This window comes from Hirsutella rhossiliensis (assembly GCF_020360975.1).
Source record: "Hirsutella rhossiliensis strain HR02 chromosome Unknown scaffold00009, whole genome shotgun sequence".
Lineage (NCBI taxonomy): Eukaryota > Fungi > Ascomycota > Sordariomycetes > Hypocreales > Ophiocordycipitaceae > Hirsutella > Hirsutella rhossiliensis.
In genome coordinates this window covers 2171321-2196541 of record NW_025408675.1, presented here as the reverse complement: position 1 = coordinate 2196541, position 25221 = coordinate 2171321, and the positions used below count along the sequence as shown (strand labels likewise).

At 37.0% G+C, this 25221-nt stretch overlaps 3 protein-coding genes across 3 annotated transcripts; 1 reads left to right on the top strand and 2 right to left on the bottom strand.

Moving 5' to 3' along the window:
• Positions 1 to 1444: 1444 nt before the first annotated feature.
• Positions 1445 to 1999, bottom strand: HRG_08181 (uncharacterized protein; the record flags this gene model as incomplete). The annotated part of the gene is made up of 2 exons (XM_044866652.1): positions 1445 to 1876; positions 1940 to 1999. 2 exons carry the CDS (start codon positions 1997 to 1999, stop codon positions 1445 to 1447), a joined length of 492 nt encoding a protein of 163 aa, XP_044718541.1.
• A 2567-nt stretch (positions 2000 to 4566) lies between these two features.
• Positions 4567 to 6363, top strand: HRG_08180 (amidase domain-containing protein; the record flags this gene model as incomplete). Its single annotated transcript, XM_044866651.1, has 6 exons — positions 4567 to 4740; positions 4794 to 4915; positions 4972 to 5039; positions 5090 to 5096; positions 5141 to 5234; positions 5281 to 6363. The coding sequence occupies 6 exons, from the start codon at positions 4567 to 4569 to the stop codon at positions 6361 to 6363; spliced, it is 1548 nt and encodes a 515-aa protein (XP_044718540.1).
• Positions 6364 to 6856: 493 nt separating this feature from the next.
• HRG_08179 (uncharacterized protein) lies at positions 6857 to 7429 on the bottom strand (the record flags this gene model as incomplete). The annotated part of the gene is made up of 1 exon (XM_044866650.1): positions 6857 to 7429. One exon carries the CDS (start codon positions 7427 to 7429, stop codon positions 6857 to 6859), a length of 573 nt encoding a protein of 190 aa, XP_044718539.1.
• Positions 7430 to 25221: the final 17792 nt, after the last annotated feature.

The window sequence follows — 25221 nt, the reverse complement described above, 5'->3', positions numbered from 1 at the left end:
CACTAGGTTGGCTCCCTACGGCCCCTGTGCCGTGGGCCCCGCCAACGGGTAAGTATTGACTAGCCAACTGCGCCAGGCAAACGTCGAACGCTTTGCACTTTATACGACATACGGATTATACTTGGACTGGACAATAAAGAATATATAGATAGATCTGTAGACTCCCTGTCATTTGTTAGTTTGTTTAATCTACCTTTTCTCATATCCGCCGTCGCGTCGTACGCTTATACATATGCACAGCCCCTTATGTTCCGGGGAAACGGGATGGATCATGCATGTTGGAGCGAGTGCTGTCCACATGATACCTGCGTTAAGGCAGGCCAAGGTCGTACTGTACTACATTTTAGGCCACGTAATGCATGTTAGACGCTCGTGACATGGCCCAAAGGCATATGCAGGCCCAGTCATCGAGCGGGCGGCAAGCCTCATAGCCAATAAGACCATCGAAAGGCATTACGGGTGCGGCTGGCCACTGATGTAGGGTCGGTCTTGCAGTTGATGAAACTCAGGCTTGTGCCTTGAGAGATCCTCCGGCAGGGCTACAGCTATCAGTAAAGCGGAGTTCGACAATGTGGGGTTTAGGTATATAGGTCAACCCATCTGTCGCAGCAAGGCTCTTCCAGCTTCAACCCGTCCTTGCTAATTGAGCAAGTATGTCTAGCGCCAACATTGTCAAGTACTAATTCTATAAGGGCATGGTTCCAAAAGAAGCGGATAGACTGCAGAAGATGATTGCCTTGGCCTATTAGACGGCAAGAGACAGGCAACTCTATCCGAAGGCGGCCCTTATCAGGTATGCAGCTACCTGAACTCAGCCATGACAATGATCATTACCTAGTCTAGTCCGGCTGTCAGGCATAGAATACCCAATATTAACTCCAAAGGAAATATTTAGGTCTGAGGTGCATGAGACCACAAGCATCGGTGGCAAACATCAGAAAGATCCATTGGGGTTACACGTCACCCTCTGCTATATCGGAGGATAAGCTTGAGATCGCCCCCGAGATTGGGTATGGTCATTTCCCAGGTTCTATCCAATAACTAGACTTCATGGATCATGTCAAATGCCATCAAGGTTTCCACCATGCTCTAATGATATGCCAAGCCATGCCATTTGAAAGCCGTACATGCTGTGATACCCTGTTCTCTATGATGGGGGTGAGGAAAGGCACAATATTCCACATTCTGTTCATTATGTTGGCATGTATCGGCCGGAGACGACCGAAATAGCTTACGCATGGGGTTTGATCAGATGCGACTCCAGCAGCGACCTTTCTCATGTGTCTATTCCCATCTATCATCCAAAGTCTGATTAAGGAGAGCGTGGCGGCAAATGCCTGTCTTGAATCTGAAATCTCGTCTAACCACGGGCCTCCTATCTTCTCAATTCTAGCAGCAGACGGTCCTTATCACTTCTCCTGCTCCCCGTGGGCCCGTCGCCACCTCAATACTTGCTCCTGGAGCACCAACCCCGACGCGTCTTGGCGTCTATCTCAGAGCAGTAAGGGAGCGCTTTTCCACAGTCGCTATCCCTGTAGCAGTTGGAGCGAACAGGTGATTTGCTTCCTCCTCGTGGGTTCCTCTTGGCTGGCTGAAGCATTGCTGCCGATTCCTCTGGCGACTGGGGCTGGTTGCCGCCCGGGGCGGTGCCCATCTCTTCAAGGTCATCTTCGTCAAAGGGCATTTCTTCCAGGCCCACTGGCTGGTCATCGGCGGACCTGTCGAAGTCCCAACGAGCTTGCCCGGGAGTGAGCGGCTCAGCGCCAATGAAATCCGCGTCATCCGACGATGTGGGTGCCACGACGTCCTCGCCAAAGTCTGCGAGACCGCGCTCACCCTTGACGATATCAAAAGACGCGGTCGCATCCTGCGATGGCTAGTCCCAGAATGTCAGTGCGATGAACTTGGACGAGCATGGAGTGGCCTGGCGGAAGCTTACCTTGGGCAGGGCAAGGGTGAGGCCAGCTAGGGTCGAGATGGCGGCCAAGTGGAGGCGCATTGTGGCAGAGGGGGCAAGTTATGAGGCAGTGTCCAGATTGGGGTGTTGAGCTAGATGGAGAAGAGCAGTGCGAACTGGTGATTGATTACTTGGAGGTTGGTTGGTTTCATGTTGAGCAACGTGGACAATTGCCTCCTCTTATAGTCAATCGCGAAGGCCCATTACCACAATCTCCAGCAACTCCATGCTGTCACTATAGCATAGCTGATACTATTCACAACAGGGACAGGCATCGTCATGACAGAAGCCGTCCAAGAGGCCGATATCCGGACCGGGAGAGCCCGCAGCCAAGGCATGTCAACCATCCGGAAATCCGAGATACCTCTGAACGTTGAGCTCTAACCGGCTATAGCTAGCAATCCCCGGCTTTACCCCGCCGATGGCGACCGATGAGATGAAGTGGCGCCCCGAAACCCCGGCAGAGATTTGCAAATTAACTTTTCTTCCTCTGTCTGGTTTCGCACGAGAGCGCATTTGTTCGATAACTGGGTCCAGGGATCAACCCCGGAATGCAATCCTGTGAACAGCCCTATAAACATGGACTTATATGTGCATGGCTTTGGCGTTTCCGGCGTCGGGTGCACAACATGGAGCGAAACCTAGGATCAAGTGATGCTGTTTTATTCGAGTTTCTATCTATATTTCGTTCTTGCTTTCCAAACGTCCTAGAACTCTCGGCTCAAGGTCGTGATCTTTGCGCGTCGAAAAGCTTGTCAATAACGTGGCTGTAGTCGGAGGCAGTTGCGGCTTAATACCAAAGAAAAGGAAAAGATGCCGCGGCTCAGACCTACCAGAGCCCAAGTACCCCAGTTTCTCCAATCGAGACCGCTGTGCCCCACAAGATTTTAGCGAAAGGGAATAGAGTTCTGCAGGGGGCACATTTCTCGCCTATTCGGTCATCGGCAGTTGAGCCGCTCATTTCGGCTCCCCAGTACATGCAGCTGGGAATTTACTTTGGGTGTGCAGCAGGTTTGGCGACGAGCACGTACAATGGACGCTCACTAATATACAAACTCAAGGAGCAGAACACAGTGGTGCAAGCGAGTCGGGCGAGTTGACGAGGCGCAAGAGCGGATCACGACCACGAGGACGGTCGATACCGGAATGCCAAAGTTACACACATAACAATATTCGAGGGCTACACAATACATATAAACCTAGAGCTACCCTGTTCCTGAATGGCTCGCTCTGGACACACTCTCGTCCCCGCGGCTGCCGGCACCGGATCGCCGACCAACACCACTCGGCACGGCACACCCGCTGCAGTCACACCATCCATGATATGGTGGTGATGGGCCGGTAGCCGAACTTGAAGGGTCACGAGGAAGACTCATTGTTTCATTTATCCACTGCCCGAGACGCCAAACTTTATCCTGAATCCGGCGCTGGTGGTTAGCAATCGGCAGCCATTACCCGGGTCGCCTCCTCCACCTATTCGCCTGATAGGAAATGCTCCGGATGGATCCCGCCCTCTCAACTATGACGTTTCCAGGTTCTCGTTCTTGTCCACCGCCGTGCCTTGAGGAACGAAGTGAAGAAGGGTCTTATTACTGTTGGAACTCTGGTCGTGCGGGGTGCCTAATGCTTTGGAGCTATTGAGAAGCTCGTTACCTTGAGCCTCGAGTAACAGCTCGAGGAAGCGCAAAGGCCTGCTCCTTGGTCCATCCCTGGTTGCCTCCAGCAGAAGGCTGGCTTGCTAACTGGTTTGCGGGCGGCGTAGGCACCGTCAAGGGCCTGATCGACAACGCATTGCGAAAAGCACGGAGTGAGCCCGACAAGTTTGACCTGAGAATGAATGAGGAAAACGACCAAGATCCTATTTCCATCAGCTGAGCGTGGTCTAATTATGTATTGCTGTACCCTTGGCTAGACCCACCAAGGGGCTAAACTCGTGATCCGTCGTAGGGTTAGCCATGCTTTCCTAACCGTCCTTCGTTGGACGGGCTCGTTCTGCTAACTTAGTTAGGCATTATTACTATTACCTGCTGGTCGAGGAATGGCGGGACGACCTCCGTTTACGTACGCCTGGGCCAACGGGTAGTTTTAGGTTTTAGTCCGGCTAAATAGGTAACTGTCAGCAGGATAAAGACTTATAAACTATACCAATAACACCTCCAATGGGGGTGCCCCTGTTTTGCTGGTGGTCAAGTGGTATTTGTTATGTTTGACAGTAACCATAGCTAAATGGTGAAACCTAACCCAGTCTGCATAGACGCAACGTTCTGCTTAATACGTCCCCTCTTAACGTATGACCGACCACTTGCTCGTCCCGTAAGAAGCAAAAGCACGACGAAACCGACAGTAAAGTATTGCAAGTATCTTAAGAACCCCTCTATAGTTATCCCCGCTCACCCCTATCAGTAGGTCATGCTATACGGGTATTTAACCATAAAACACCTTAAGTTTCTATAAGAACCCGCAGCAGCTCACAGCCGTTCGTGCACTGCTATGGCAATTTGCTTCACCTGTTCTCCGTATTTCCCCTCTAGTAGAGATGGCTTCGCTCTCGGCCACCGTTCTTGCACTGGTAACTATCTGGGTGGCATTGCTGAATATTGCGACTGCAAATGGGCAAGCTAGTTGAGTTGGAACCGACCCTTCCATTGCCAATTTACCTGGCTGATGCTATTCTCTCTCCTGAAGCCTCAAACGCTCGGTTCCCGAGTCTGATTGATGCGACGCTTGAGGACCTCTCGGGCGGTCTCAAGAAGGGCTGCTTTAAAAGCACCGACCTGGTCAAGGTGGGCCGGGCTCAGGCGCTTCGTGCAATGTCGGTATTTCTCACCCGTTACAGGCTTATCTGGCGCGCATCAATCAAGTCAATGATCAGTTGCATGCTGTCACCGAAGTCAACCCAGATGCGCTCGCCATTGCGGCATCGCTCGACGAGGAGAGGGCGAAGAATAGAATCAGGGGGTAAGGGCTTGCCATTTCAGTCGTTCGCGTCATAACTATCGCTTACGGCTAGGAAGACCTCTACACGGCATTCCCATTCTGCTCAAGAACAACATCGCGACCATGGATAAGATGAATAATACGGGTCAGTCAACATGGTCTATAAACCAGTCCGTCCAGCTAATAGAAGGCCAGCCGGATCGTATGCTTTATTGGGGGCAACCGTGCCTCGCGATTCTACTATAGCCAGGAAACTCCGGGAAGCTGGCGCCATTTTACTAGGGAAAACTACTCTCAGTCAATGGTCGTCGTTTCGCGCCAACAACACAAGCAATGGCTGGTCTGCACACGGAGGCCAAGTCCTGGCCGCATACCACCCGGACCAGGACCCTCAAGGGAGCTCGAGCGGCAGCGCCGTAGCTACTGACTTGGGCCTGGCTTGGGCGGCCATCGGCACTGAGACGGTTGGCTCCATCCTGGCGCCGTCACACCGCAGCGGCATCGTGGGTATCAAGCCGACAGTGGGACTTACCTCGCGCGACCTAGTAATCCCAATATCGGAGCGCCAGGACTCGGTTGGGTCTATGGCGCGGACGGTACGAGACGCTGCGTATATACTACAAGCTATTGCGGGATCGGATCCCCGCGATACCTATACGTCTGCAATCCCGAACGTTCCAAATTATTTAGATGCTCTCAACGGCAAGGGACTTAAGAGGGCTCGGATCGGCGTGCCCTGGAATGCTATTAACCTGACGATAGAAGGTTCAGAGGCAAAGCTATCCCCCGAGCTAGACGCCTTCAAGAAGGCACTCGAAGTCCTAACCGAAGCCGGGGCCACGGTTGTCGAGACCGACTTCTCTATGGCGCAGGAGATTTTGCTAGCTCCTCAGCACACGCGCTATGCAGACTTTCCCGCCAACCTTGCCGCCTACCTCGCCGAGCTTACCTCCAGCCCATCGAATGTTCACACCCTGGCTGATGTACGTGAATGGACGCGCAACTCCCCGTTAGAGGAGTATCCTGACCGCAATACGCGCATTTGGGACCATATTCTCGATGCTAAGAAGCCGAGGAGCAATACCAGTAAGGGATTCCTGAAGTGGCATCAGAAGTCCCTGAAGCTCGCGGGGCCCGGCGGACTCTTAGGTGCGCTCGACCGTGATGACCTTAACGCCGTCGTGATGCCCACGATTTCGGCGCCGTTTTGGGCTTCTACGATTGGCGCACCAGGAATAACGGTGCCGATGGGGAATTATCTCGAGACAGCGCCGGTATACCGCGATGCGCCGCGCAAATTGGTGGACACCGGCCCGTCGGTGCCATTTGGCTTGACCTTCCTGGGGCGGCAATGGTCCGAGGCTCAGTTGATTGGGCTCGCGTACGATTTTGAACAGCGGACACGGGTCAGGGGTCGGGTAAGGCCAAAGGTGGTGCCATCGGCCGAGCTTAACACTGCTGTATGTTGAGCTTCTATTCAGGTAGACAGGGTTGAAAGCCACTCCACTCGATCCACGCAGTGGAATCCACTAGCACTGCTAATCCACTGGCTTTTTCCCAAGTGGATTGGGTAGATTAAGAAATGTATGGATGCATGTATGTGTAGTCTGGAACACGCTGTTGTCCCCGCCGGGAGATGACGGCCACAAGCAGGCTGGAGGAACAAGCGACATAACCGTTTAGGGGGCGCTGTGCCGGCTCGGCGATGACTGTAAAGTCGCGAAGAAAGAGAGAAGCATTTACGGGCACATGAATGACGGCGGACGCGGGAACCGCCAACGTAAGCAAGAAGACTAAGAGGAAGGAAAGGGATAGTCATGGTAACTTCAGTTAAAAAGAGGACGTAGTTTAGTTCAATGATAACAAACTATCTAGACAAGCTGCTTATATGGAAGGCTTCTCTTAAGGTGTGTTTTCAGTGTGTTGTCCTATCTTAAGATGCTCTTTCTATAACTAGATTTATCAAGACCACTCGATGCACTTGTCCTTGGCCGCCTGCCGGTCTTCTTCGGTGGGATAGGTATGGGCGGTAATAGCCTCGCAGTACCTCTCTTTGTCGCCGCCGCAAATTTCTAGTGTGGCCTCTGGTAGCATGCACTTGCCCACAGGAGCGGTCTCGGTGTCATTGCGGCTCGCAGGCGCCGGCGTAAGCCGGGCGGGACGACGGTACTTTTGAGGGAGCCAATCGAGACACTTCGTAAGGCTAAGGGACTCTCGACAAACGGCCTCAGCGTAGCAGTCTTCTTCGGCAATCTTAAGGCGGGTGCACTGCGGGAGTATCTCGGATGTCGAAGGGGAGTCGCGACGACGGTAGTTCTCTGGGACCCATTTGTAGCAGTCCTCGTAGCGCCCGTCCCCTGCGGCCATGGCTAGACAAAGGGATTCGGCGTAGCAGTCGTCGCCGTTAAGTCCTTTGGGCTTGCACCATTTTTCTATGTCAAAGTCGGCGCGTCGCGAAATGGAATCGCGCTGCTGGGGCGGCTGAGCTGAGGCGAGACCGGTTAGGGCGGCCAAGGCGACGATAGCGTACTTCATTGTATATAGAGGAAATGATTCGGGCTTAACGAAAGATGGAATGTAGGACACGAGATGAGGAAGGAGTGAGTGATTAAGGAATGGTAGACGGATGGGTTGGGTTGGTCTACGACACGACACGTTGGCTCTTATATATATCGTATACTTTCGACGGCTGCAAACTATCACACAGTTCATCCGGCTTCTAATGCTTTAATAACATACTTCTCCACAATTAGAGGTTCGCGGCAGCGGGATGCGCCGATATTTAATCAATGCGCCGGATATCCGGTCCCGTTCCATCGGGCCGAGGACAGAATTAGGGCGCAGTTACCGCGATGGAGTGCGTAGTGGCAGCTGACAATATGTCAGGTAGTGGGAACTTAACACTACGAGTCGGGACATCTGTTTTTAAGGGCCATCCTTCCTTGGAGTTCACCCCATATTTCCTAATATGCCCTCTTTCCGCCGGGATAAGATATACCTGGTAGCAGTCTGTCACGGCCTCCAAGGGATAAGAAGAGGGCATTGCAAGAAGGGAGACTCAACGAAATACAACACATCAGACCCATCTTCGCACAATCCATGCCCACTTGCATGTTCTCTTGGTGAGACTCCGAGGCTAAACGGCAGATTTCACCTGTTTTCAGAATTCAACCCCAGTTGCCGTAAGTATCCTAGGGGGACCATAAATCTGGAATAAACCCCTCCAGGCCGCGGTAAATCCCTGGGAAGAGTGGAGGGAACTCCTACAGCCGCAGGTGGGCCAGCTTATGCGAAAGCAAGGAGCATCAGGCATGGCTGCCACTTGGCTGGCTCAAGACTAATGAGCGTGGAGCGGAAATACGATGGAGAATAATTCGGCTAGCCTGTAGAACCTACACTAAAAACCCTACGAGGGGACTGTAGCAACGGGCGACGCCCGTCGCGTCCGTACACGATACACCCGACCCGCCGCAGGGACAGAACGTGTTACCCGTAGCCGGTGGACGTCCTCCAGTGGTGCAGCCTCCCACTCTTGGAAAATTTTTGATACAGACTCCGGGTTTGCTTAAATCAATATGAAGTTGACAGTATTCTCCATCGTATATCCGCTCCACGCCCATTACTCTTGAGCCAGCCAAGACACAGCGGCAGACAACCCCGAAAGTGCACCGGCGCCAGGAATCGCGGGGGCTTTTCTGCCAAGGTCTTAGCGAAGCTGGCCGAGCAGAGTCTGGGTTATGACGCCTGACTGTTTGTTCGGGCACTTCACCATCCACAACATTTCTGTTCCCGTTCGTACTACACCACATTCATCGCACGCCGACTCGCGCGAAGCTAGTAGCATATGCGGACACAGCACCATACCCGTACCGTATTACCGATTGAAGGGCCTGGCCGCCGCCCGAAGCCATTCACAAAGAAGACGATCTGCGCCGCAAGGCCGAGTCGAAAAACTTTGGCCGTGACTAGCCAGTACACCGGTCTGACTATCCAGTACATACAGAGGAGCATTTTAAAAGTTCTATCTAATAGGGGGCTAATCCCTACACGCATCCCTACACGTATAGCTTAAAATCGGGCTAGGAAACCCCGCACCTATTTTATAAGGGAATATTCCCCTCTTCTTTTATATAAATTTACGTATCTTTATTATTGCGTTCTTCCTTATTATAGCCCTAAATATAGATATCGCAATAAGGGCTCTCGTAGTTAGGCTTAAATTTAGCGGCAAGACTACCGTTAAGGTTGCTAGCCTTACGGGAGTCTCTGCCTATTAGGTTAACCGTATCTACGCTAAGGCAATTAAGGTGGATTTAATACGGCTTGCCGGCCGTTACTTATTCGAGATAAATTTCTTAAGGAAACCCTACGGTCCGGCCGCCTAACTAAGTAAATAGAAGAGGTATAAGAGAAGATAGCCTAGAAGGTCCGCCGCGATAGGTATAGCTGGGAGAAGACGTATGCTAATATTGCTAGGGAGCTTAGTTAAGAAGGACTGCCTATTTCCTCTATTACGGTCTAGAAGGTCTTAAGGAAGCTTAGCTTTTAGAAGACTAAGCTAACGAGGAAGCCTAGATTAACGAAGAAGATAAAGGCGGATCGACTACGCTAGTGCCTTAAGAGAAAGGACTAGACTCTCGAAGATTAAAAGAATATAATTTAGTTAGACGAGACCTCTATTATCTTACTCTATTATAGAGGCAGCTATCGCGTCTAGCGTAAAAGCGATAAGGCGTTTATAAAGAGCTATATTTACGAGCGTTAAAAGAGCTCTTTAGAATTTATATTCTAGGGCTACTTTTCGTATAATTATAAGGGCCCTTTATATTACTAGTCCTTAGAGACTATATAAGAGAAAAGAGATACTAAGAGAGTTATTTAGGAGATAAATAAAGAGCTAGAGCTAGCCGCGAAAGAGAAATAGGAGCTTATAACTAAAATAAAGTAACTAAGACTTTATATAAAGCCTAGGATAAAGCTAACTTAGAAATTTACTATAAAGACTAGTAAGCTTATATACTATAAGGGCGCTAGGATTAACTAGTATTAATATTAATAAAAGATCCTTATTTTAAAGCTCTTTCTTTTCTCTAAGGAATATATATAAAACTAACTAAGTATAATAGTTTAAGAAGATAAGGCTTTAGTATATAACTATTATATTTAGTAGTAAGCTTATAACCTTTATTAAGTTTAATAGCTTCTTTAATATAGTAATAGCCCTAGCTTTAATATAATAGAGCCTACCTAGCCTTAGATAAAGAGATAAACTATAAGAAAAGGCGCGCTATAAAGCTAGTAGGAAGCTATTATAGCTTAGAATTTAGCTTAGAAAGAGCTACTATAAGAGTATATCTAAGCTTAGATTAAGAGAATTCTAAGGTATATTTATTATAAAAAAGATATAGCCGCCTATTAGATATAAGCGATAGCATTAATTAACGTATATAAAGTACGCGATAATATTTAATAGATAATCGTATTTAAGGGAGGAAATAGGTATAAGGAAGGTAAGAGTAAGCTATAGCTAAATTTAATAGTAGTACTCCTTATATAGCTTAGTACTAGTTTTATTATTAAATATAACTTTCTTACGCGACCTTTATATAGTATAGTATAGTAAACCTAAGCTATAACTATTATATACTATACTAATAAGCTAGCTATAATAATATTAGCTATAATATACTCTCTTAATTATATAAGCTAATAAGTAGTATATTAATTATAGATAAAATCCTATATTATAGAGTAAGAATCGCTCGTTATTTTATATATTATTATACATTAGACGGGTTATTAGTTATCGTATAATCGGGAATCGAAGAAATAGAGCTAGCTTAGAATACTAGCTAAGACTTCTTAAAAATACTAGTACGACTAACCTCCTTTAAATATAAATATTAGTAGAACTAAGATACTTCTAGATATACTCGAGGTATTACTAAATTCCTTAGTCTTAGGGCTATATAGTAGCTTAAATCTAGTCCTAAAAGGTTCTTCCGTTTAACTATAATTATCTATATAAGATAGTATGTCTACTAGTAAATAGAGAAAGAATTATTAACTTTAACACCTCTTTTATATACTAATATACTACTAATAAATTGCGTTAAAAATCCTACCTTATACTCCTTTTCTCCCTTTATTATATAGTCTTATATAATTCCTTAATTTCCTAAAATTCCGCTTTTACTTATATACCTTAAGAGTATATATATAAGGGAATATATATTATAGTACGATTAGTTAGGTAGTAGATATAGCTAGAGGTACTATGCTATATATATTATATTCTCCTTATTATAAGACTAAAGCTTATAAGAAAAGGGATTTCTCTTCTTTAGTTAAAGTAGTAAGTAGTTTATAACTTATAAGTAAGGTAGGTATAATTCCCTATTAATACCCTACTAATATATTAGTACTATATACCTAAGTGCTTTATTAGCTTATACTTCTTAGTAGCGCTCTTATAATTATCTCCCTTTTTATATAGATATCTTAGCTATATCTTTAATATATATTACTTTTACTATATTATATATATTTAGTTAAAAAATATAGTTTTAGTTATATATCGCGTATATATACTTATATAGGTATATATTAGTCTATACTCTATAGCGTTAATAGTTATTATACTAGCGGTTACTACTAAGTAACTATTATAGTATTACTTATATATTAGCTATATAACTATAATATAAAGAGTATATATATATATCTCTTACTTCTTTTATTTTCTTTTTTTCTTTAACTCTTTTACTTACGATTACTATAAAGTTTTATACCTTTTTTTATTAATCCCTTATACCTTTTTATATTACTTTTTTATCGACGATTTATTAATAATAATACCTTTTATACTAAAGAATATAAAGAACTATAACGCCGATTTCCTATACTATATATAGGAGTAGGTAGTAGTAGGTTTACCCTTAAAGTATAAGTAATCGGCCTAAAAGTCTTATAGTAACGCTAGTTCCCTTTTAGCGAAGAAAGCTAAGAAAGGTATAAGGGAATCTTAGTCTTAAGAGACTCTTAGTTTAAGACCTAATATTAGCGAGGGTTATACTTTTATTACCTTACTAAATATATTAACTTTAACTATTAATAAGCTTACTTTTATAGGCTAGGAAACGTATAAGTTTATTACCCTTATTAGTAATATTAATACTAATAAAGAGACTATACTTAAGCGCTCTTAGGTAAGTATTAATAACTTAGCTACTTTATCTTAATAAGGCGGCTTTAGCTAATAAGAGATTATTGCTTAGGCTGCTCCTTAAAATAAGTAGGCCGATATTAACGATAAGGCCTAGCTAAATAAGGGCTAAGATAATCCTAATACTTAGCTAAATAAAGGGTAAGATATTAATAATAGTAATAATAGAAACGGCCGCAATTTAACTCCTCTTATTAATAAACTTAGGAATAGCGGCGCTAAAGATAAAGGTACCTAGGTAGTAGTATAAGGCGGTCGCGCTCTTATAAAAAAGCATATATAATTTAAGGCTAAAGCCCGCTTAGTTAAAGCTTAAGGGGTTATCCCTTATAAGCTCTAGTATATATATTATTTTAGGATAGTTATTAAGGAGTATAGTATTACTAATCCTAAGCTTATTAAGGTGCTCTTTATTAGCTATATTTTCTTAGGGGTTTCCTTAATATACTATAAGTAGTACTATAAATATACCGCGACTTATAACTAAGTAAGTTTCCCTTTAACTTTAAATATTATTATTAATAAGCTAATCTTTCTTAAGGCTACTACTCTTATATTTAATAAAGTACTATTTAAGCTTAATAAGCTAAAAACTAATAATAAGGATACTAAGGATAATAGCTTAAATATAAGTATATTTATTTTTAAGGAGGCTAATTAGCGCTATCTTATTATTATAGTATAGTATTTAGCTAAGGCTTTTAACGCTATTAAAATAGCTTATTATAAGTCCTTTAAGACTATAAGTATATAAAAGTTTATAGTTATAAGTTTTTATCTAACCTTTTTATTAGCGACCGCTTAATAATAAACTAGGTCAAGTATACTAACTATTATACGCTAATTAATAAGCGCTATAAGCTTATTATATACCTTAACCCTACGCCCTTATTTAATATTACTTATATAAGCTTAAAGTACTAAGCCTAGGAATCTTAGTTAAAACTCTACCTTATCGATAGTAATATAAGCTATACTTCTTAGTAGTATACTTTACTATTTACTAAGGCTAAGGTAAGTACTATACTAATAAAGATAGGTTTTAATATAGAGGATAAGGAAGGAGTAAAGGATAAGGTAGTTCTAGTATTTTTAAAGGTATTTAGTATAGTAAAAGGGGCGCCTTAGTTAGTTCCTACTATATTAGTAAAAAAAAAGGGTAGTCGGAAGTAATAAATAGGTCTTATCTTTATTTTATTTAGTTATAACTATCCTTCTCTCCTTTATTATTAAGGTTATAATAAAGTTATAGTTTAGTTTTATTCTCCTTAATAATATTTAATAGGTAGCTTAGATAGTTTTCCCTTTTTTTCCTATTTTACTATTTTATATATAGTATTACAACTATAGCTACTAGGCCGCTAACGGTCGACTATATTAAGCACGTAATATAGTTTAATAGATAAATAGTTAGTACGACTATCTAATAGATATAGGATCGAGGGGATTATAGAGATCTAAGTAATCTAGGATTAACGAGATTACTACGCTCTATACGATCTAACGTTAGGGATTATAGCTAGGCCTATAATCTAAGGATAGTCTTTATAGGTATATATAGTTACTTACTTTTACTCTTTTAAATAGATAGCTCGATAGCTTTTAATATAGATCTTTATTACGATTTTATCTTAATTTTAATTACTTAGTTATAGTCTATAGTCTATAACCTCTAACTTATTACTAACGTAATATACTTATTATTACTTAGACCACGCCCTATTATATCTACTAATATAAACCCCTTAATAGGTTTATCCCTTAGGAATAATACCGGTCGTTATATGTAGTTATAAGATATTTAAGTATACTAATATATTAATAAGTTAGTAGCGATTTAATAGGGATTTATTACCGATTTAATAGCGCCTCCTTATATTAATAGGTTTCCTTACCTTACTTAGTTTTACGCCTCTTTTTCCTAGTTAAGTAAGTAGTATATTATTTAATAAGGTCTTAGCTATTTACTATATCTTTAGTATTAACCTATTAGTTATACTTAGCTAGCTATCCTTTTTATTTAATAAGGAAAAAAGTATTACCTTTAAATCTCTTTTAATCTTTAATCTCTTAGACTTCTTATTTACTTTTATTATTCTTTAAGTTTAATATTAATAGGGTTTTACTATTATAAGGAACGATGTTCTTACTATAAATAAAGCAGCTATAATATACTCTCCCGATTATATAAGCTAATAAGTAGTATATTAATTATAGACAAAATCTCATCCTATAGAGCAAGAATCGCTCGTTATTTTCTATGTTATTATGCATTAAATAGGTTGCCGGTTATCGTATAATCTGGAATCGAAGGAATAGAGCTAGCTTAGAATGCTAGCTAAGACCTCTTAAGAACACCGGCACGACCAACCTCCTTTAAACACGAATATCAATAGAACCAAGACACTTCTAGATTTACTCGAGGTATCACGGAATTCCCTAGTCTTAGGGCTATACGGCAGCCTAAATCTAGTCCCGAAAGGTTCTTCTATTTGGCTATAATTGTCTATATAAGACAGCATGTCCGCTAGTAGATAGATAGATAATTATTAACTTTAACACCTCTTCTATATACTAATATACTACTAATAAATTCCGTTGAAAATCCTGCCTTATACTCCTTCTTCCCCTCTATTATATAGTCTTATATAATTCCTTGATTTCCTAAAATTCCGCTTTTGCTTATATACCTTAAGAACTATCTTTCTATATACTTTTATACTCCTTTTATAGCTTTAAAAGACTAATATAAAAAACGTTATAAAAGTATACGTACTTTTTAAGGACTATAAGATAATATACTTACTTTCTAATAGCTTATAGGACCTAAAATAGTTTAATATACTTAGGTAAGATTTTTCTTTTTTTATCCTTAAGGTATAAGTTCTTTATTAATAATACTATAAGGTCTCTTACTTTTAATATAAGTAGTTAATACTTAAAATTATAGTATTTCGCTTATAATTTAATAGCCTTTCCTTTATATTCCTTAAGCTTCTTTTATAGCTCTTATAGCCTAGTAATTCTTACTCTTACTTTAGGTACCCCCTTTTAAATAATATTATCCTTAATATTAATATAGAAGTTTAGTTAGTAACCTATTAATACTTTATTAAGTAATAGCTTAGTTATCGCGTTCTTTATATTATTACCTATAAATTAAGTAATATATAAAAGTAATACTTAGTTAGTTTATTTTAAGCTAGTAAAGTATTTTAAATAGTACTATATAGCTTAGTTTATTTATTTTATTTACTTATTAATTTATAAGTAAAATATTATCGATAGCCTATATTTTACTTATAAGATAAAATAGAGATCTAACTTATAAATAAGGACCTTATATTTAAGATAATACTTTTTAAAGATCTATATATTAATTTAACTTAGTAATAGAATATTTTTACTAGCTTTAAAGCTATTATTATCTTAGAGATAAGAAAGAAAAGGTAATACTTAATATATTAGTCTATAATTACTAAGATCGTATTAACGTCTTATTTATTATACTATACTTTAAGTAGACTTATAGTAAAGTTTATTAATAATTCTTCCTATAGTTATATAGGATATAGTAATAATAATATAGTACTATAAAGGCAATACCTCTTAAATACTATACCTTAATATACTAAGTATAACTAAACGTATTTATTTATATCTTTTATTATTCTATCTTAGTAAAAGTTCCTTATTAATAATTTACTAGTATATTAAAAGCTAAAGTATCTTACTAATAAATCGTTATAAAAGAGCTATATTAGCTCTTACTATAAAGCTATATTTAAAGGCACTATAATATAACCCTTTTATAATAGTAGTTTTTCTAAGTATACTAACTAAAAACCCTTCCTTTTTAAGAAGTCTTTAGTTTCCTTTAGCTTATTAGTTACTATATTAACTAACTAAGTACGTTTTAGTAACTCTAGTAGCAGTTCTAGAGCTTTTACTATATAAACCTTTATATAGTAGGCCGCTTTTTTAGCAGTCTTTTTTAAGAGTAACTATTTATAACTAGCTCTTTCTTTAGCTTAATTAGCTAATTATTTAAGTCTTATACCTAAAATATATAGTTTCGCTATAAATAAGCTTATATATTTTCCTTATATAAAGGCACTTTATTATACTTATATTAACTTAAGGTTAAGTATCTTTTTACTTATAAAAACGCTTTATTATTTCTCTATATAGATATAGTATTAATAGTAGCTAGCTTTACTTATAGCTTTAGTAATAGTTTTATAAATAAAGGCTTCTTAACCTTATATCTAAGTATTTTTAATAGCGCGTCCGCTAAGTTTAATTTACTTATATAATACTTAATTATAAAGTTTAATAATACTAAATATATATACTATCTTACTTACTTTTTATTTAAGGAGGTCTAGTATATAAATATCTAAACGTTATAGTAGTAGTTTAATAATACTTTTACTTTATATACTACCTTTTTAATATAATATTACTAGTATTTAAATAACTTAATAATAGTAAATAGTTCTTAGTTTAGAATATTATAATTAAGTTTAGCTTTAGTAAACTTCTTTAACTAAAATATAATTAAATAATAACGCCCTTTATTATTAAGTTAAGAGATAATCCTTACTATTATAAATTATAATATATTTATTTCGATATAAATATATCTTTTTAGATTATAATATTAAAGGAGTAAGGCTCCTTAAAAAGTATCTTTTAAAGCTTAAAATACTACCCTTTTAGTAAGGCTTAGCTTTATACTCCTTAGCTTCTTTTTATTTTTATTCCTTTTTAATAATATAGTTAAGGGCGCTATAACTCTTAAGTACCTATATATAAATTATTAATAAAAATTATAGAACTTAAGGAAAACCTAAATATTATAGTAAGTTATAGGTTTAAGCTATTAAGCTATTACTTTTACCTATTAAAGGTCTATTAATACCTTATTAATAGATAAAATAAACTTAAGGAACTTAACTAACTATTAATAAAAGATATACTTTAATAGTTTTATATAGAGCTTTATAGCCCTTAGCCTTTCTATTACTTATCCTAAGTATTTAGTATATTTTTCTTTAATCTTAAAGTATATAAGGATATTATTAAGGTAAACTAAATAGATTATATTTATAAGCCCTTTAAGCGCTTAATAAATATAGCTCTAAAATATAGCTAGTATATTAATAAGTTTAAAGGGTATTAATAAGTATTTAAAATATCTATAATATATTTAAAAAGTAGTCTTTTATTTATCTCCTTTATAAATTTAAATATATTAATATATTAATATATATTAATTTTAGAAAAATACTTAGCTCTTTAATAGTAGTTAATAATCTTTAAAATAAAGGGTAAAAGGTACTAATTCTTTTATATAACTTAGTAAAGTCCTTAGTAGTCTATATATAGCTATAAGGTACTATCTTTTTTAAAATAAAAAAGATAGGCGCTTTAGCTAGGCTCTTTAACTCTTAGATTATTTTCCTTCTTATTATATCTTAGATTTAGTCGCGTAATACTTAAAGTTCCCTTTATAATAAAAAGTAAATTAGTTTATAAAAGGGTTTTATATTAAGGATTAAATTAATTAAGTAATCTATTCCCTTTTTAACTAATAATAAGTTAGATTTATTAGCTAAGAAAGTATCTTTAAACTAGTAAAGAGTTAGTAGGATTTTAGCTTATTTTTATTATAAAGCGTAGCTTAATATTATAGTTCTTAAAGATATCCTTTAATAAGAGGGACTAAGGAAGCTAAAAACACTTAGTATAAAAAAAGGAAGAAAGAGCTAAAAAGAAGTATAAAAAGGAAGGTAGGGGTATAAGGGGAAGTAAAAGTAATAATAGCTTCTTATAAAGGTAGCGAGAGATAAGACGGATATATTAATAATAGCGAGAAAAGAAGGGAAAAACTAATAAAAAGCTTAGTAGTTAAGAGGATATTAATAGCTTCTTAAATAGGATCTTCTTTATTAATTAAGATACTAAATAGGTATAAAGAAAGGCGTTAAATAAAAGAAAGAAAGAGGATAAAGAAAATATAATAATTACTCCCCTACCTTAATTACTACCCTTATAAGAATATAATATCTCTACCTTACCTATCTAACCCCTTACTTTTAATTTTACCTTTATATATTTTATATATACTTCTTATATCTCTCTTTATAAAAGTTATAAGCCTAGGATAAATAGTATTCTTATACCTTCTAGCTACTATAAAAGGCACCTTTCTTATATCCTTTATAGCTTCCTTTTACCTTTCTTACTAAAAAAGCTAAATTTTAACTAACTTTTCTACCCTTCCCTATAATAATATCGAAAAACGACTCTACTACCTTTATAGTTTATAAGACGATTCTTATAAAGGCCTAAAATTAAGATAAATAAGTAGGTAAAGGAGCTATAGGCTTATATAAATAAAACTATCTATAATCTAGTCTTCTTTAATAAGTAGAACCCTCTTAAGCCCCCTCTTTATCCTAAGGTAATAGAATTTATAAAGGGAGCTTCCCTTTTTTCTAAGCTAACCCCTATATAGTAAAGAGCTTTTTCTACTACCTTAAGTAACTATAAGAGTTACCGAAAGGAATACCTCTATAAAATAAAGCTATTAACTACTACTTATATAGTAATAATAGAATCTATTAGTACCGTAAAGCTAATCTCTCTTTAAGAAAAAGAGACTCTTAGGTAGTAGCTTTTAAAGCTCTAGACCTTAATAGCTCTCTTAAAAGGCTATATAACTAACTATATTAAGAAGACCTATACAGCCTACCTAAAAGATTTTTCTACTAGGAACCTACTAGCTTCTTTATAGCTAGCTAAGTAAAAGGAAATCCTTAAGGAAGCTAACTAATACTTCTTAATAAAAGCTCTTTCTAGCTAGTAGCTAGAAGATATATCTTTACTAATAAAGCTTATTAGTAACGGTTACTTAACTATCTTTTAAGAAGCTAGCTAGGAACTAAATAAAGAGGCTATTAAAGTATAATAATAAGTAGTCTTATTCCTTTATAGCTAGTACTTAACCTTAATAGCTCGACCTACTACCCTTATAGCTACTATAGCCTTTATTACCGCGGCCCCTACTACTACTACTACTACTACTACTACTACTGCCCCTTTAGCTCCTCTTCCTTTAAGAACCTTAATACTATCTTTAACTATAGATATAGCCCTAGCCCTAGCTCCTCCTCTTACTCTAGGTCCGGGCCCGGTCCTATTAGTTAGACCGGCCCGACTAGTCCCTTAATAGACCTTTTAGTTTATTAGTTAAAAAATTAAGGAACTAGTTAAAATTAAACCTCTTTATTAAAATTAATAATAAAGGGTAAAAAGGGGGGGTTTTTAAGTAGACCTTTTAGACTAAGATAAAGATTCCTTAAAGAAATAATTAAGAAGGAATTAACCTACCTACTAAGTATATAAAAGGCCTTATCGGCTAAAAGACTACTAATAGGTCTTTAAGGAAAACCGACTTAAAGGAGTTAACCTTTTAAAGAGGCTATAAGAAATAGTATAATAGTCTCTTAAGAAGGACCCCTTATTATAGAAGAAGATAAACGAGATTTAGGTTACTAAGAAATAGTAATTAATACCGCTACCCTTATTCGAGCTATATATTTAAGGGAAAATCGTTAGTATAGTAAATCTAGCTTCTATCTTCCCTATAGATTAATAAGGCTAAGACTAACTATTAAAGCCCTCTAATTATCCCTTATAAAAATTATCTATCCTTAACTTTAATACTTCCCTTAATATCTATAATATACTCTTATAATTTTAGTCCTTTAAGAAAGTATAAAGGGAATACCTTATTACTAAGGAATTAACTATAAGGATAAAGGGGTATAAAAGGGTAAATTTTACGATAAAATTACCTAACGGGACTATATAAATTCTATAGTAAAAAAGGGTAGTATTTTACCCTTAATTTCTAATAAGCTTAACTTCCTTTTACTTTCTTTAAAAGAAAGGAATCTTCTAGGATATAATATCTAAGCCTATAAGGCTAGTCTAAAAGAATTAAACTATTAAGCTTATAAGGAGAAATTTAGTTAATTTATTCTTAAATTTTAACCTATCCTTAAAAAGGAATCTCTTAAGAAATTAGCTTTTCCTACTAAGAGGGTAGGTTCTAAGGACCTTCTTTTAGTAGCCTAAGGAGACGGCCTTCTTTAATACGTATAACTTAGTTACTTAGGTCCTATAAGAATATACCCTTATATTCCTATTTTACTGTTATAAAGAAATAACAGGCATAGGGAGGCTTTATAGAATAAGCTAGTAAAAAGAGGCTCTATAATACAGTCTAAGGGAATAACCCTTAAAAGACAAAGACCTCTACTAGATAACTATACCTTCCTCTAGGAAAAGCGGGTCAGGATAAGCCTATCCTTACAAACAGAAATATGCATAAAATGCATAAGTCAATTACGAGCAGAACGGATACCCTATTGCCTATTTTAACCTAGCGGTTCCGAAGATATCCGCGATACGAGAATAGGTGGGGTATAGAACGTTCTAGTTAAATCCACTACTCATGCCAGAACCTATAGTCTTACGTTAACTATCACGCCACAATTAGACCACCTACTAAGTTAGGAAGATATACTATAGATAGAGCTTTTTAAGCACTATAGAATGTGCTAGAAAGCTGACTAATTGGTCTACTAGTGGGCGAGCAATGGTCTATAAAAGACGAAGGATTTCCCTGGGAGTAGTAGATAGAACAAGCAAGTTCGCAAGCATCTTTTGCAACGCTATTCTTTTAATATATTATTTAGCCCCTTATATGCTCGTTATAAATTCCGGACGAAATCCTACCCTATACTCCTTCGACCGATCTTTCCGCTTACGTCATCGATTACCCGATTCTGCGCTTATTACTCATACCTTCTTACAGGTTATATGCCCGGCTTCTCTATAAGTCGGGTAACAACTTCGAAAAATCTTCGAAATTCCAATACTAACTATACGACCCCGAATTATCTAAAATAGGCTCTAGGGATAAGTTCGAATTTGCTAAACTTAAGGGTAGTTCTAACTATACCTTCTAGGCTATTCGAATGCAGGCTCTTCTAGTTAGAGAGAAGCTTTCTACTACTATATAGTAAGAAAATTACTCGAAAATAGAAGAAGCACTTGCTTTGATTTTTCTTCGTATTAAAGATAGTCCTTTAACCTAAATAAAGCATATAATAAATGCTAAAGAGGCGTGGGATAGGTTAAAAAACCTATATAACCCTATTTCCTTTACTTCGAATTACCTACTTATAAAGGAGCTTTTTTAGTTATTATAGCTTGGATTTTAAATAGCCTTTCGGGCTCGTTTTCTAGCTATATAACTAATATAACGTAAGCTCTTCGAAATAACTTAGAAGCTTTTAATCTAGAGTCTCTCTCTAGTAGTCTTATAGACGAATTTAAGAGGACTAAGTCTTTAGAAAATCCTCCCGAGCAGGCTTTCTTTACTAAGAAGCCCTAGAAAAAGACAAAATTTGCATTATAATGCACTTACTATAAGAAGAAAGGGTATCTAGTTAAAGATTGCTACTATCTTTACCCGGAAAAGGCCCCTAAAGGCTTTTCTAAAAATTCAAAAAATTAAAAGAAAGGAATACCTTCTAAGAGGCCTAGAAAACCTTCTATAGAAGGAAATCCTATCGAATTAGACTCTTACGTCGATAAGAAGACGAAAAAACCTCTTCTCTATATATATCGGAAGCAGAAAAATAGAAATCGATAATTAAACGGACGAAGAACCGGAAATCGATTTTCTATTCCTCCTCCTACCCTAGAGGCTATAAAAGCTCGAAGAAGAAGCAGAGGTATATATCTCTTCGAATATCCTTAAAAAGCCGTATTTAATAATAGGCAAATAGGACCTTTAAATTCCTCTCGAATTAAAGACCTTATATATAAGGTAAAGAGAAGAAATCCCTTATAAAACCTTAGAGAATGGAAATTTCTATAATTTTATATACGATACCGGTGCTACTAGGCATATAGTATCGGAAAAGAAATTCCTTATTAATTTTCGAACTATCTCTACTAAGGTTAATTAGGGAAAGGCATCCTATATAATTGTTAAAGGCTGCGGAGATCTTCTTTTTAGATTTCTAAAAAATAAAAGGCTATTTATCTTAAGAAACTGCCTTTTTATACCTAAATTAGGGGTAAATATTATAAGCCAATCGTATTTTAAAAATACTTATGCCTTTATTAATAGCAAGGAAATTTTCCTGCTAGATAACTAGGCTAATATTATATCTAAAGGAAAATAGTAAGATAACCTTTATATCTTCTCTTTAGAAATTCCTTTCTTAGAGAAGACATTCCTATATAATATTAATAATATAAGGAATAATATAAAGGACCTTGACTTTTATTTATAGCATTTAAGGCTAGGACATATAAGTCTTAAAGCCTTACTAGAAACCTTTAAAAGATATAATAAAGAAATAACTATCCCTAAGAAGGATATTATAAAAATCAAAGAATACGAGGCTTATATTAAAGTAAAGGCAACTAATAAGAGGAATAAATCCCTATCTAATAAGGTATATAATTACCTTAATAGAGTTACTATTAATATTTAGGGACCTATAAAGATCCTACTTATAATAAATACACCTCCTTTATATCCTTTTTAGATATAGGGATAAGATATTTAGAAATATCTTTAATAAAATCTAAGGCAGAAGCCCTAGATAAATTCTTAGAATATAAAGCCTTAGTTAAAAATAACCGGGATAATATTACTATAAAGGAAGTCTTTTCGGATAATACAAAAGAATTCCTATATAAAATAAAACCCTACTGCTTAAGAAAGGGAATAAAATATTATACTAGCCCTCCTAGGACTCCCGAATTAAACGGAGTAATAGAGAGGATTAATAGGACTATTTTAAATAAAGTCCGAGCTATTTTATTTACAGTAAAACTGCCTAAATATCTATAAGGAGAAGCTGTTCTAACAGCAGCCTATTTATATAATAGGACCCCTTCGACTTTAATACCTTACCTTCTATAAATAAGGTCCCGGATAATTATTTATAAAGGGAACCTATATATAAAGAAGGCAATAACTCTTTTTTAGAAGAAGAGGAAAATAACCCTCTTATAGAGAAGGAAGATAACCCTCCTATAGAGAAGGAAGATAACCCTTTTATAAAAAAGGGAAATAATCCTCTTTTAGAAAAGGGATTAAATAAGGATCTAAAAATCCGTATTAATATACCTAAGAAGCTAAACGGATTTTATAAAGACTATATCGTATACCCCGAAATAAACACTATATTAAATAGTAAAAGTAAAGAGATTATTCTATCTTTACTAGAAAACAAGGATCCTATAGAGCCTAAAACATTTAAACAGGCTATAAATAGCTTAGAAGCTATAGAATAAAAAAGAGCTATGTTTCTAGAAATAAAAGAGCTCTTAAACCAAAATACCTAGGAATTAAAGCCTCTTCCTAGCGATAGGGAGGCCCTAGGCGGCCGTTAGGTCTATAAAATAAAGCGGGATAATAATAATAATATTATTAAATATAAAGCCCGCTACGTAGTACAAGGATTTAATTAGGTCTACGGCCTAGATTATTTAGAAACCTTTTCTACGATAGTAAGACCTAAATCTATTAGAATGCTACTTATAATAGCTATTTCTAATAATTATACTCTACTATAATACGATATAAAAAATGCCTTTGTATATACCGAAATAGATACGGATATTTATATAAAAATCCCTATAGGCTACGAAGAGCTAATACTTAAAGACTGGTTTAATAAAAACTAGTATAAGTATAATATTAGCTATTTATAGTTTCTAGAGCTATATAAAAAGAAAAGGCTAGTAGCAAAATTAAAGAAAGCATTATACGGCCTTAAACAAAGCCTAAAGCTCTAGTATAACTATCTTAGCTCTATATTAGCTAAGATAGGATTTTCGGCCCTTCTTATAGACAAAGGGGTATTTATAAATACGCAATATAAAATTGCGATAGCAATCTACGTGGATGACCTCCTAATAATAGGGCCTAATAGAGGTATAATAAATAGTCTGCTTAAAAAAGTAGCAGATTATATAAAGGTTTAGCCTCTAGGCGAACTAAAAGACTTCTTAGGAATATATATAATTATAAACTAGAGCAGAAAGGAGATATTTATATCCTAGGAAAAATATACTTATAATAAAATACGAGAATATAATAAAGAAGACTTAGGGACTTCTAATACGCTTGCTATAGTAGGAGTAAAGCTTAAAAAGGCTACTATAACGCCTTCGTAAAAAGAAATCCTTATTTACTAAAGGGAAATAAGGGCTCTATTATATTTAGCTATAATAAGCAGGCTAGACATTTTATATGCTGTTATTTCCTATGCTAGATTTGCTTCTAAACTAGATAATACGTATTTTAAAGCGTTAAATACTATCTGGAAATATTTAAATAAATATCCTAACCTAGGGATAATTTATTATTGTAATATCCCTTATACTTATAATTTTATAAAAGGTTATTCCGACGCTAGCTAGGCGTCTAACCTTATAGATAGAAAATCCGTTTCCGGATACTGTTTCTATATATATAATAATATAATAAGCTAGGCCTACTAAAGCAAAAATCTATAGCCCTATCAACCTACGAAGCTAAATTTATTGCCCGGAGGCTAATAAAGAAGCTTTATATCTAAATCGGCTATTTTATACGATAAATAATAGCTTGTCTATTAGAATTCCTAATACTATACCTCCTATCTTAACGGATAACGAGGCAGCTATTAAATTAGCTAAAAATCCGGAATTTTATAAAAAGACAAAGCATATAGATATTGCCTACTTCTATACCCGAGAAAATATTAGGGAAAAGAAGATTCGGATTTTCTATATTAAATCCGAAGATAATATTGCCGATATATTTACTAAGGAACTAGGAAGAGAAAAACCTATTAGTAAAAACAACTTATAAAAATAGGGTTTTCCTTATTAAAGGTTTCCTATAATAATAACTCTATAAGGCTTTTCCTTATAAAGGTTTGCCTAAAGAGGAGAAATAATTATAACTATAACTAGGATTTTTCCTACTAAGGTTTTTCCTAGAAAGGGTTTTAAA